Source organism: Martes martes (assembly GCF_963455335.1).
Source record: "Martes martes genome assembly, chromosome: 6".
NCBI lineage: Eukaryota > Metazoa > Chordata > Mammalia > Carnivora > Mustelidae > Martes > Martes martes.
The window spans coordinates 63,017,493-63,032,054 of NC_137893.1; the positions used below are offsets into that span (position 1 = coordinate 63,017,493).

The following is a 14,562-nucleotide window of genomic DNA, read 5'->3' on the forward strand; positions in this document are numbered from 1 at the left end:
AGAATTAAAGTTCTGATATATGGTACAACATGGATGAAACTTAAGAACATATGCTAAGTAAAAGAGGACAAACACAATGTGGCACAATATTACATGATTTCCTTTATATAAAATGTCTAGAAGAGGCAGATACACAGAAGCAAAGATGAGTCATTACTAAAGAGAACTGTTCGGGGTGGTGGGGATGATGAGGGGGTGATTAAAATGTTCTAAATCTGATTGTGGTGATGTTTACATAACTATGAATATATTTTAAAAATACTGAGTTGGGACAACTGGGTGTCTCAGTTGGTTAGGTGTCTGTCCTCAGCTCTGTTCTGTCATGATCTCAGAGTCCTAGGACTGAGTGCTGCATTGGGCTGTGTGCTCAGTGGGGAGCCTGCTCTCCCTGCTTGTGCTGTTAAATAAATTTTAAAAAAATCTTAAAAAAAAAAAAAAACTTGAGTTGTATACTTTAAATAGGTGAATTGTATGGTATGTAAATTTGAAATGTTATTTGTGGTCTGTCGGACTGGGAGCCTCATGATGGCAGGGACAGAGCCTAAGGCATCTCTAGCCAATGCCTCAACAAATACTTCCTGAGGAGACAGCACATTTGTATACTGTACCTCACATTTATATAGTGCTTCATAAATTTCCACGCATTTTTTTTTCACTGAGAGCAGCAGTCCCTTTGTGTCTCATAACAACTCCAAAGGTGGTCAGAGTGGGTGATTATGAGACTGTTATTCGCCCATATTAAGAAAAATGATCTGCTGTACAACAGGGGAAAGATCTCAAAACATTTCTGCTACTAAATTTTATCTCAAGATGCCGTCTCTCAGGCCTGTTTGTCTTGCATTTCTCGTGTCTCCCAGAGAGAAGAATGCACTTTGTGGTACACTCAGCACAGCTCTGATAGACTGATTCCCAAACTGCAACCCAACAGCAAGCAATTCCGGTCACTAGTGGGGCCGGAACCAAAGAACCGAGATTCCTTTTTTGAGCACAGTGATGAGACCAGCAGGATTTTAGCTTTGGGATTTTGGACTCGGTCTTCTCAAAAACTTCTAACCATAAGGTTTGAGTCAGTGTCCCACAGCCATCATGTCAATAGCAGTTAATTTATAAGCACATTCCAGGCTTAATTCAGGTTTCTCGGTTCTGATCCCCTCTTCCACTCCCCATTCCTCCCACCCCCATGCTTGAGAGAATGAACTCAAATTGCGCACATTTCAGCCAGAACCTTTCCAGTTGTAGAGTAGAAGTCACCTTGCTATGCAAAACTCAGAAAAGAAGTCCTGAATGGTTTTATCCAATTGGGACGCGGACTCCTAGTCGCCTACAGAACCCCCTGGCCACTGTGCGATTTCACGATGTCCTCCTTTAGGTCCACTCAAGTGGCCAGAAGCCTTGGCCGACTTCCAGGGTGGGGCTGGGAGACCCTCAGAGGCCTCGGGGCGTTCCCTGCGCGGCGGGGCGTGCTCCACTCCCGGCTGCCGTGGCAGAAGCGCAGGTGAGCAGCCCAGCGGGGTTCGCCGCGCAGTCCCCGGCGCCTCCGCCTCCGCGGCGCCCGCGCTGCGCTCCACCCCTCTCCGCGCCGGGCCCCGGGGGCGGGCGAGGGCTCGGCGCAAACACCCGTGGGCTTTGGAGGGAAGTGGGGTGGCGGCGTGGGAGCCCCAAAACTGCTTGGCTCTGGCGGCCGCGGCCCGCAGCGCGGAGACTCGGGGCCGCCACCTCCCCTCAGGCGCTGGGCGCGGCGGCCGCGAGAGCCGCAGGTGGTTCCCCAGGCCGGCCCTTTTCTCCTCCCCCTTTCCTTTCTTTCGCCTCCCCTCCCTCTCGCCCGGTGTCGGCGGCACTTCCCCCGCTTCCTCCTCCCTCTCCAATCGGGAGGGAGGGAAGGAGCCGCCGGCTCTTTCCTGCCTCCCTGCAAACTTGAGCGGGACTCCCGTCTCCACTCGCCACCGCGGCCACCGCGGCCACCGCGCCCCGCGCCCGGGAGCTGCTCCTCGAACTTCCTCTCGGCGCGCGGCCGGGCACCCCGGCGGTAGGAGGACTCCTCTGGGCGCCAGGCAGCCGCGGCTCCGACCCTCCGGACCCTTTCCCCGCGGCTGCACGGTCTCTTTTGCCTCGCCGCCCTACCGCCCGCCCGCCCGCCCGTCAGTCGGTCCGTCCTTCCTGCCCGCCTTGCCTCCGCCCCGCGGCAGGAGCCACCAGGCTGCCCCGCGGCGCACCGCCGCTGCCCGGACTTTCCTTTGTGTTGGATGCGCACTCGCGCCCCGCGCCGACGAGGGGCGGACTGAGGGCTGCGCTCGCCCCGGGCGGCCCGCCGCGCCGCCAGCCCGCGTCCCGACTCCGCCGCCCCCCGCCATGCCCTTCCACCAGAGGACAGTGGAGCCCGCGCGGCTGCGCCGGCCCGAAGCGGCCGGGGCCGCGGGCGCGCCGCTCTTCCGCTCACTGGAGCAGGTCAGCTCGCACGCCCTGGTCTGCCTGCTGGCGCAGCTCGCCGACCTGTCGCGCTGCGCGGGGGACATCTTCGGCGAGCTCGAGGGCCAGGCGGCGGCGCTGGGCCGCCGCACCGCCGCGCTGCACCGCCGCCTCGACGCCTTGCACGCCGCCGCCGCGCGCCTCGACCACCGCCGAGTGAAAATCCGTGAGTGGCCGGCGGGCCGGGGGAGGGGAACGAGGCGGGGAGGTGCCGGGCCAGCTGCTCCCTCCCGCCCCCTGGCGGTCTCTCGGGCCGCGGCGCGGAGCCCCGGACCCCCAGCACCCCAGCACCCCGTTAGCGTCTGCTTCTCGGGTGGGCACGGCCTGACCCGGGACGGGGCTGCGGCGCAGGTGGCAGGAGGAGCGGCGCTCTTCGGCTCTCGGATTCCGGGAGGTTCTTGGCCGCTTTGGGACGAGTGGGCGCGTGTTGTGAGAATTGGGCTGGCCCGTCCCACTGTCAGGTCCATCTCTGTGTGGGAGGCTGAGAGGAGACCCGGGGGCGCTGTACACAGAGGAGGAGCCAAGGTCGTGGGAAAGGGTCAGGGGAAGGTAGTCTGTTGGAGAAGCCAGGGTACGATATAGATATGGATATAGATGATTACAGTTCTTGAGACTCCGGCAGGATCTGTAAAAATCTCTGGGGATCTCAGAGAGCTTTGGGGCTGCTTGTCACCTTTCGGCACCGCGTAAGGCGCTCTTACCTGCAAACAAAAGTATGTAGAATTTTAGTTAGTGTGTGTGTGTGTATATATATATATATATATGTGTGAGTGCGTGCGCGCGCGCGCGTGTGCTATTTTATTTACCCCCGCCCCGTTCTTTGTGATTCACAGGACCTTGACCTTGAGCTCAGACTTTCAGTCCCATTCATCTTTGTCTGACCTAGTCCAACCCTGAAAATCAAGTCTGTGTCCTGACGTACTGATCTCTCCAGCACCCATTTCATTTCAGCAGCTTAACGAGCTCCAGTGAATGAAGTAACTGGAATTTCCTGCTGGCCCAAAGCAGGGAAACTTTCCGTATGATGCTTGTGTGGTTTCTCCCCGTTTTAGTACATGGACTTGGTCATAATTCTAAGTGTAAAGAATAAATTGGAGATGGTTGATGGATTGCAGGGTGTGAGGGGAGGTGTTGGTGAACACACGCCTAGATTTCCGCAGCTCTGAATGAAATACTGTCTCTCTTACAATCACTTCCTATACAGTCTCAAATGGCTGGTTTGCCATTTTTTTCTCTTGCTAGAAAAACTTAGCTATATTTTCCTTACCTTAAAATCGGAAGTGTTCAAGTTTTCAGTACGTTAATCTGGTGAGATTACTTGCGTCTTTCTCCATGTTGTGAAGTTATCATGTGATGATTTTACAGTTTACATCTGTTTCATTGTGTTGTCAACAGGTCCTGGTAAGTTGTGGACAGTTCCCAACTGGGGAGGGCTTACTCCCCTCCCACCAAAAAATGAGAGGGGGAAAAAATCAAGGTGGTCTCATAAAGTTGTTGGACAGAATATATCTACTGACTGTGAATAATTACCTTGTGCGTCAGGATATACTGTCTTAGTGGAATGTCATAGCCCTCTTGGTGATGCCTCGTTGCGTCTATGTTTTTTTTTTTTTTTTTAATGTGGAGTGAGTATGTGGGTGAACGAGAATTTCACCCTTGAGAAATGACGTGATGAGGCAGATCCGGCTGGTAGGTGAACTGATCTCTTGTGGGAGTTAAAAAAGGAGTTGGCCTGAAGGTCAAGAACTCCTTCTGTTACTAGTTTTGTTTTGCATTTAAGCATTACTTTTTTTTTCTCTGTATACATACGCACCAAATTAATGTCCAAAGCCAAAACTGCGCAAATGTCCTAAATTAACTAAAATCGACTGATATAACTCTTTTTAAAACTTTTCACAAGTTTGTTTGAACCTTAAATAGCTTTGATTTTATACCAGAAAACCTGGCTCATCATTTTTTTTTATGATTGAGAAAGAAGGCTTTTATTGAATATAATTATGTGTGAGAGTAGAAGCGCACATACAGAGAAGGAAGCCAAACTGTAAACACATTAGTTTTTGTGGTTTTTCACCTTCATGCACTTAATGTTTTTATTGTCAAAAAGCAATGAAACACCTGTGCATTCATTTTACTTAGCTTCTATTAGGATTTAAGAAAAAAACAACTGCCTCAAACTTTGTTCCTGAGGGAAAGCTACATTTTGAAATCCTTTTGGTACCTTTGTAGGCAGGCCTTCTGAGTAACATAATCCATAAGAATGGACACGTAGATTTTTAGACTTGGAGTTGACTGAGAAGGCCATCTACTTCATTACCTTAGCGAGAGAGGAAATTGAGTCCTAGACAGTTGAAGTGATTATGTGGTGGGCTCCTGGCACAGCCAGGCCATCTCATCGGCTCACCTGCTTGTCCCACTCGGTATATGCTTTACTTTTAGGATCACATGGGACATAGGAACAGAGCTTAGGTACATTCCACAAATAGCCCAAAGGATAACTATGACTGTTAATTTCATTTGTCTTGTCAGATAAACCTTTTAATGAGTCTCCCAAGGAGCAAGTAGCAGAACAGAACAGTTTACCAGAAGCCGACTACAGCAGGAGATGATGCGTATTTCCTTGCCTGATGCATTGCTACTGTAATAAAGGGTGTGAGTGGAGCTGTTTTAAAAAACGTATAGACTTTATCTTTGTAATAGAGAAACATTTTAGATCTGTGGGCAGTGATTCTAAGACATATTTCATCAAGTTTGCCATTCCTCAAAATCTCGTAGGTTGATAGTTATCCAGCGTAACTTTTTGTAATAGGTTGGGGAGAAGGTACCTTACTTTTTCTCCTACTTATTTTTTTTATTTTTTAAATTTTTAAAAATTTTAAAATGTAAGTTTGATTAATTAACATAGATTATATTATTAGTTTCAGAGGTAGAATTTAGTGATTCATCAGTCTTATAGAACACCCAGTGTTCATTACATCATGTGCCCTCCTTAATGTCCATCATCCAGTTATCCCAGCCCCCTACCCCTCTCCCCTCTAACAACCCTCAGTTTGTTTCCTATGATTAAGAGTCCTTTATGGTTTGTCTCCCTCTCTGATTTCATCTTTATTTTTCTTTCCCTTCCACTTTGTTCTTGTGTTTGTTTCTTAAATTTCACAAATGAGTGAGTTCATATGATACTTGTCTTTCTCTGATTGACTATTCTGCTTAGCTTAATACCCTCTAGTTCCATCCACATTGTTGCAAATGGCAAGATTTCATTTTTTTGATGGCTGAGTAGTATTCCATTGTGTGTATGTGTGTGTGTGTTTGTATATCATCTTCTTTATCCATTCATCTGTCGATGGACATCTGGGTTCTTTCCATAGTTTGGCTATTGTGGACATTGCTGCTATAAACATTCGAGTGCACGTGCCCCTTCGGGTCACTACATTTGTATCTTCGGGGTAAATAGTGCAATTGTTGGGTCTCTCCTGCTTATCCTGAAAGACTCCCCAATGCTTTCCCGACATCCCCAGGTTGGAAGGAGTCCTTCTATAGCATCTGTTATGGGCGTCCAGTGTATCTATCACCACATTGACCAGCATGGGCACAAATTGTATATTCACTTCTACTCCCCTCTGCTAGATAGCAAGGTGATTGAGGTCTAGGATGGCTGTGTCTTTATTTTTCCAAAGCTCTGAACCGTGCCTAGAATGGGATAACTCAGTAGATATTTGAACTGAACCAGTGTTTGGTTTCTTAGTGCTCAGTGTCTGGAAGAGTAACTACAAAAGTCTTCTGGAGGGACTGTAATACTGACTGCTACAAACTATGTGAACAAGACAATAGCATTAAAAACAAATGAAACAGTAAACTTTCTACCTTTTTAAGGTTTTGTGCTGAACCACTATTATGCTATTTTCTCTAAAAGTCAGACTTCATTAATTTTGCTGTAAGTGCTTATTGAAAGGAGTAACAGTAGCTAGAAATGTGGATAGTTATTTTTCAGCCCTGTAAACAATCAAATTTTTCTATGCAGAAATCAATAGACACTGAACTTAATAGCCTCTTTCATTATTAAGCCCCATGTGATTTTAATCCTTTTATAATTAATCACACTACACTTGTGGAGTGCTTTTATGACTGAGAAAATGTTTTTCATATTTGTTATTTAACTGGAAATTTTGTGAGGTAAGAAGGTCAGTTTGCATTTATATCCATTTCATAGACAAAGAAATGGAAGTTCTGGAACTAGTAGGTATATGTTAGATCAACATGGATTTCTGATTTCTTCACCTTAACAGTATTTCCTGGGTGAATATGAAATGTAATTGTGGAATACGGAAGAGGAAAAAAGATGCTTGTTGGCTTTTCTTCTTATAGGTCCAGAGAAGCAGAAGGTTTTTCCCCCCTTAGTTTGTAGAAATGTTCCAAGTTCAGGGAGCTTTGCTGTGTTGCACAAGGGCAGCGGGCCCCGTTCGCATCTAGTGTGTGAACTCCCACGGAGTTGGTGTGGTTCTCAGCCTGGTGAGATTTTTGTGATGGCCTTGATAGCATACAGTTTTTATGGGAGAGATGAATGGTGTTGCAGATAGTTGGCGGACGGGAAGACTGGATAGACACCATCTTTGCATAAACAAGTTACGAGCTTCTGTGGTGTCTGTGTTGGGCAGATGCTATAGCCTGAAACTGTCTGGATGCTGCTCTAGGTGTCTCACTGCCATGTCCTACATCCCAACAGACTGCCCCTTAACCCGACAAGAGGGCTGGTTTTCCTGATGTCAGAATATCTTTGCTTCTTCCTCAGAATGAACCTTTTATGCAAGGTGCTTGTCAGAGTTCTAAGGACAGAGAGTGGAGGCTTCACCGCACTTCTAAGAACAGGGAGTATGGTGGTTTTTGTACCTGCCTGCCCACCTGCTGGTAAAATGTTTGTATTGCTGGTGAAATTGACTTAAGACTTGCTTTCATTGAAACATACTACTTGCTAGGGAGGGTGTTGGTATAGGAATGTGGTCTCCACCCACCCTTAATCCCTGGAGGGCCCCTAAATGTATTGACAGAAACTGAGGGGAGCTAAGCAGCCAGATTGCACCTCAGGTTAAGGAGGCTCTATGAGGTGAGGCAGTGTTTTCTGTACTTGCCTGACAATGAGAATTGTCTAGCACTCTTGTGGGAGTTACAGATTTCCAGAGACTTCCAAAGCCCTACTGAGCCAGAGCCTCCAGTATGTTTAACAGATGCTGCTGTGTACTTGGAGGACTCGAGAACTGAAATAGGAAAGTTAATTGAGAGTTGGAAGACTCGATTCTGGCTTCATCTCTGTGGTTCTCTATTGCAGGTCTTGAGCCATTTACTCAGCACCTGTAGGCCTCAGTTTCCTTATCTGTAAAATAGAGACTTTGTCTGAAATAACCTTTACCGGCCTTTGCAGTTTTGGCATTTTGTGATTCTAACGAGGGATTGCTATTTGATAGTACTGCAGATGACCTTGCAAATAGGACTTTGATCAGTAAAACCTCTCTGATTCTTTTTTTTTTTTTTTTAGATTTTATTTATTTATTTGGCAGAGAGAGAAATCACAAGTAGACAGAGAGAGAGGAAGGGATGCAGGCTCCCCGCTGAGCAGAGAGCCTGATGCGGGGCTCGATCCCAGGACTCTGAGACCATGACCCGAGCCCGAGGCAGAGGCTTAATCCACTGAGCCACTCAGGCGCCCCTCCCTCTCTGATTCTTAAGAGTAGGGATTTTTTTTTTTTTTAAGAGTAGGGATTTAAAGAGTTTTTTTGTGTGTCTGAAATAAACTCTTCTTGACTATAGGGACTCTTTCAAATCATGGTTCACTCACATGGAGGGCATGGAGCTTCATGTCTTGAGGGGATGGGGGCTCATAGCTTCCTCCTCATCTTTAAAAAATGCTGACTATCATTATGGAAAGAGAATTCTTGTTTAAATGCATTTGCCATATGTCAGATTTCTAAAAGAGAGGTTTTGTTCTGTTTTGTTTTAAATTATGAAGGTGTACTGTTTAAGCCAAAACATCAATTTATTCCTTGACTCTTGGGCGTAATACAATTATCTGGTTCAAAAAGCTACCTTCATTTATGTTGGAATGTTATTCTAGCAATAATTTAATATTCCTCTATATTAGAGGAAAAGCCAATATTAAAATTTCATCTGTGTGTATTGTTTTAGGATTTAGGATTGGGACTAAATGGGACTAAATGAAAAAGATTTTAAAAATGAGAGAGAAATAGTTGAGATATTTAGTATTTTGCAACAAAATTCAGAAAATGATGCAGTGTTTTCCTCTGGCTATTATCTTAAAAAAATCAAGTTTTGGGGTGCCCGGATGGCTCAGTGGGTTAGGCCTCTGCCTTCAGCTTGGGTCATGATCTCCGGCCCTGGGATCGAGCCCTGCATTGGGCTCTCTGCTCAGCGGGGAGCCTGCTTCCTCCTCTCTCTCTGCCAGCCTCTCTGACTACTTGTGATACCTCTGTCAAATAAATAAATAAATAAATCTTTTAAAAAAATCAAGTTTTAAGTATAAGATAAAATGATTTATACTTAACTGGGCACCTGGTGATTTTTAAAACCATTTAATTACGTTTCTCCTCAAATTGGCTTTTATTCTGGGTTGAATTATTTCTGCAGGATTTGCAGTTCAAAAGCAAGAGGCTGGTGCTGTTGGCATTCTTATCTTCACACATTACCTTTGTGGTCTGCGCTTCTCAAAACACGCACCTTAACAGTGCCTTGGACAAATGTAGCAGAATAGTTGGAGCTTTGGTTTCTGCATGTGGACTCTTGTGAGCCAAGGCCCTGGAGGTGCCAGCCCCAGTCCCTTTCCTTGTGGATTAAATGACATGTCTGTGAAAACATTTAGCACCCCTCAAACAATGACATTACTGATACCAGTATCTATGCAGTGGCAGTAGTGCAATTCCAATTTCTGGCATCGGGGTGACTTTTTGGCGCCTGAGAATGCCAACAGCGGCTGTTGGAACATTTGCTATTGGCTGGACTCTTGAATACAGGAGTATCCCCTTATCCGCGGGCCAGGGTGGGGGGTGGGCGGCATTCTAGGACCTATGGTGGATGCCTGAAGCCATGGATGGTGCCAAACCCTTTGTATACGATGTTTGTTCCTGACACAGTATTAGGCTGCTTTGAGCTTCTGAAGATGGGTCCGAAGGGGGACCGTCTGCTTCTGAACCGTGGTCGCTGGGAGTAACTGAGACCATGGAAAGCTGAACTGCGGGTCAGGGGGTCGGCTGTAGGTCCAACAGCTCTACAAGGTGGATACTGTTATTCTTTCTCTCTTTGACGGGTGACGCAGTTAAGGCACACATAGTCACTTACCCATGTCCCCAGCTAGTAAGGAATGGAGCTGGGGTCTGAACTAAGGCAGGCTTGTCTCCAGAGCCCAGCCTAACCATTCTGCGGTGCTGTCTCTCTTGAAATGATGACATTGTGTACTGGGTGAGGAAAACCGACCCCAAGAAGATGGGGCAAAAGCCTGTCACATAGCTGAGGGAGACAACTCCTGGCTTTCCAGCTTTTCCTTCCCTTTTTGTTTTGAAACCTCTCAAACTGCTAGTGGATAGCCAAGAAATCTGAGACCTGATCTAAAGGACTTCGCACGGTGCTTGGTGCATCGCTAACATGTATTTAACATTTCCTGTTGTTGTGTGGGAGACTGAGAAGGCCGAGTTAGCGTCTGTGTGCACATCGATGTCCACGTTATTACCGGGTGGCCCAGTCGGTGTGGGCCGCTCTGCTGAAGCCTGCACGGTGAAAACTGACCAAGTTAGAGGGGAGCTGTGTTGGCGAGAAACATAATTTGAAAACCAGGAAGTTCAGCCCAGGGATTTTAAAGTATATGTGGTTCTTGACAGCAGCATTCAAGGGCTGTTTTTTCTCTTTTCTTCATAGGCGGTGGGGGTTGGGGCTTGGGAGAGCAAGCCCACCTCTTGGGGCCTTTATGTATATGTCTTCTTTTTCAGAGCCCTGGTCACCCCCATTTCTTCCTATCGGAGGAACTGCATACCTGGCTCAGCTCCCACTTTCGTTTCCTAGACGTAAAAGCTCCCCCTTTTACCTCAGTTGCACAGGAGGCTCCTGAGCCTCTGTCTGCACCCTACTCCTGTCTGATTTCACGTTCCCACTCTGACCTTGAGAGGCCCAGCTCAGACCTCCACTCTCCCTGGGCATCTTGGAACTCAGAGCCCATGTTAGCACTGTTTCATTCATCTCGTGTTCCCCACACTTTCTGAATCATCAGATACACCAGGGGCTTGTTTAAAAACGGATTCCCGGAGATCCTGGAGATTTTGAGTCATCCAGTCTGGGCTGAGGCCAGGAACACGCCCCGCTAACAAGAACCCCCAGGTGATTCTGATTAACCCAGTTTTGGAAATACCAGTCTCTGTTGTGTGTTAGGAATCTGGTCCATGCTGGGTGACAGGATTTTCTTCCATTCATGAAATGTATTTTGGGTTTTTCTGCTAGTGCTAAGTTGTGAGGATTACAAGATGAATACTTTACAGTTTCATATGGATGATCAGATATATAAATAAATATTAAGGAATAAAGTTAACCATCATTTGTAACATTATTTCTGTAAGAAAATCTATTCTGAATTCTGAATTGCCCATTTCAATTGGATTTTTAGAAAATCTCTAACTTAGAAGACCAGCCTGTAAGCATGTGGGACAGTGGCTCTTCCTCACATACAGAATACTGATTTTAAATGTTCAGAGCATATTTTGCTTACAAACTGTATTCTGAGAAAGAAGTATAAACCTTCTAGAATACAAGTTCTTTTCCTTGTGTGTTGGTGGATTTTTCTTTTCTTAGTAATGCTTTATTTTGACTTACTCTTCTGATTCGTTTTACAAGAAACGTCCACGTAGAAAAGTAACATCTTGCTTTGGGAGGACAGGCGACTGTTTCAGGTTTTTCCTGCAGGGATGTCCTCTGTTACACTTTCCCCTTTTCCCTGTTCCTTTTCAGATTAAAAGCTGGTAAAGATGTTATCAGTAATATGTAGGGGACTGTGTGGTAACGGGCTGGTTTAAATTGTAGTAACACATGGTAAAATAGAATGGGGGCTTTCTACATGATAATATTAGCCATCTGATAAAGTGTTCTGAGAACCGAGAGACCACCATGTGTAGCAGAGGAAATTGAATTAAGCAGATGCTATGCTGTGCAGAAATCAAATTATGCCCGATTCTCCTGGCATCTGAGAGCTACTGCTGAGGAGGACTGTGGTTTCCCAGCTCGTGGTCTGGCTGCTGCCGCCACCACTGAGGCAAAGGCACTGTCCCCCTCTGTCAGGATTTTCCAGTCGTACTCATTAGCTGGCTCCTGGCATGACAGGCCCAGAAGATGCAGGTGGCGAGACGCAACAGCCAGTATTCTTTACCTCTACATCAGACGAGGGACAGGGTTGCTGGAAAATCATGATGCAGCCCGGTCATCTTAGCCTAAATTTTCATTTAGTTTTTTGAGCAGACCATACATTTACCTTGTTGGAAAAAACGGATACAGAAAACCATGCAGTGAAGTCTCAGTTCTTCTGCCCCCTCTCTGCTTTGTCATCCCTTCCCACTAGAATAATCGCTTTTATTCATTTTTCCCTGTTCTTCCAGAGTTTCTTTATGCAAGTATGAAAAATAATTATTTCATGTTATTTTCCTTCCATTTACCATACGCATAATTTTGGGATTATCCAGTTGCTGCTCTTTGTTTGTATACATAATCCAAAGTGATTATTTTAATTATTTTTTCTGTGTCTTGTAGCCAGTTTCTATTTGTGAAATTGTACTACTTTTTTTTTTTTAAAGAGTTTATTCTTTATTTTGAGAGAGAGAGTGCACGTGCACAAAAGCACGGGGAGGGGCCGAGGGGGAAGGAGAATCTGAAGAGGACTCTGAGCCTAGTAGAGCCAGGTGAATCTCATGACCCAGATCACCACCAGAGCAGAAACCAAGACTCAGAACCTCAGCCGACTGAGCCATCCAGGCCCCCAAATTGCAGTTCTTTTTTGTCAGAAAAATGCAGTTGATTTCGTAAAAATAAGATTAATTAACATTGAAATGTACTGTTAATTTTAGCTCTTTCTTGTTTTTTTGTATTGCTAATGCTTTGATTTTAGGTATATTTTAAATAGGAGCTTCTCAAGAGATGATTAATCTTTTCCTGTATTAAGAAAGACAAAGGGGGCGCCTGGGTGGCTCAGTCGATTAAGCGTCTGCCTTCAGCTCAGTCATGGTCCCGGAGTCCCAGAAGAGAGCCTTGCATCAGGCTCCCTGCTCAGGGGGGAGGTCCGAGTCTCCCTCTGCCCCTCACCCCACATGTGCTCTCTCTCTGTCTCTCTCTCCCTCTCTCTCAAATAAATAAAATCTTAAAAAAAAAAAAAAGAAAGAAAGAAAAAGGGAGGAGGCTTCTGTTAAATGTCTGTAACAACACAGTATAGGTTGAGTTATTTAAAGTGGGCATTTTCTGCCTTCTCGCTGGATATCCTGCATGCCGAATGTGAATTACTTCCTGGCTTGGGAGGGGACTACTACCAAGATAGAGCTGCATTTGAATTTCTGTGTGGAATGTTTTACTCTGACATAGTGATTTCATTTGCTAAATAAATGCATTTGGTCATGAAGCCGGCTTTGGATTTTGATTTCACTGGGTTGGTTCTAACTACCTTGCCTGTAGAGGCCAGTAGAGAGTAACATTGTCAGACATGTGATGCAAGCAACTATGGTCATTTGAATTATTTTTTTCCCATTTGTTAACCTGCTTAAGACCAGAGGTTTGTACTGAATTAGCATAGGAATTGAGTAATTAAGGCATTATTTATGAATGTAACCTCAAAAATGTAACACATCCTACCATGTAGTTTTGTGTAAATAAAAGTACATTAAAAAGCTTTAACTCGGGGCACCTGAGTGGCTTAGTTAAGCATCTGCCTTCGGCTCAGGTCATGATTCGAGTCATGGAATCAAGCCCCACATTGGGTTTCCTGCTAGGTTGGAAGCCTGCTTCTTCCTCTTCCACTCCCCTGCTTGTGTTCCCTCTCTCGCTGTGTCTCTCTCTGTCAAATAAATAAATAAAAATCTTAAAAAAAAAAAAAATGCCTTTAACTCCTATGGGGCTCCTGGGTGGCATAGTCAGTTAAGCGCTGACTCTTGGTTTAGGCTCAGGTCATGATCTCAGGGTTGTGGGATCCAGCCCTATGTGGGGCTCCGTGTGGAGTGTCCTAAGTTCCTTTCTCTCCTCCTTCTGCCCTTTCCTGTCACATGTTCTCTTTCTCTTTCTCTCTCTCTCTCTCTCAAATTAATAAATCAATCTTAAAAAAAAAACCAACTTTAACTCTTAGAAGTAAGTCATAAAATAGTTCTGATTTATAATATGAATGTATATCATAAAGTCCAAACCTTTAAAATGCAGAATATACAGAGAAGTATCACAGCCCAGAGAGTGTGATATTTTTTTTTTTGCTTATATATCTGTATGAGCTCATATATCTGTATGAATCTGTATGAATGGCTCTATAGCAACAGATAACATTTTTTTTAATAGAACATAGGGCGTCACTTTCTATAAATAATTTTGTGTCCTGATTTTTTAAAACTTAGGTTATATTGTGAGAATTTCTCCCAGGTCATAGACAACCAGAGACTGTTTTAAAGAGGAGAGGCATCAGGAGGCATGTTTCTGAAGATCTTTTACTTCGCACTGGCTCCCCAGTGAACTCCTTTTGATGTTCTCTGGAGTCTGTTTACACAAGAGTCATCATGTGGACAGAAGTTTGTTATCTTCTGGGGCTTCCTAGGGTTTCTTCTCTGTGTTATTTGGGAACCTTTAAATTGCACTCACGAGGTAGCGTTTAGGGAAAGATGTGCCGGAATTCTGTCAGTCCAGTAGATCGCTAAGTCTTTGTCATTATCCCCTTTCTGGACAAATTCAGATTTTTTATGCTGTTTGCTGACCTACAATGACAGTTCTCTCTATCTTTACAGTGAATAGATCATTGAGTCAAAAGATGGTTGTATTCCTTTCCTTATTGGTTCTTTAGTTGAGTAGTGTGCCTGTTTGCTAATAAATTATGTT

The 14,562-nt window shown here is 45.3% G+C and overlaps 1 protein-coding gene across 1 annotated transcript in view; it reads left to right on the forward strand.

The window, feature by feature from the left end:
• The first annotated feature begins 2,217 nt into the window (after positions 1-2,217).
• NHSL1 (NHS like 1) overlaps positions 2,218-14,562 on the forward strand; it is a 228,773-nt gene continuing 216,428 nt past the window's right edge. The window contains exon 1 of the mRNA XM_080805508.1: positions 2,218-2,632. Within this exon, the coding sequence (XP_080661634.1) occupies positions 2,350-2,632 (283 nt within the window). The 5' untranslated portion in view covers positions 2,218-2,349. The remainder of the gene's footprint in view (positions 2,633-14,562) is intronic.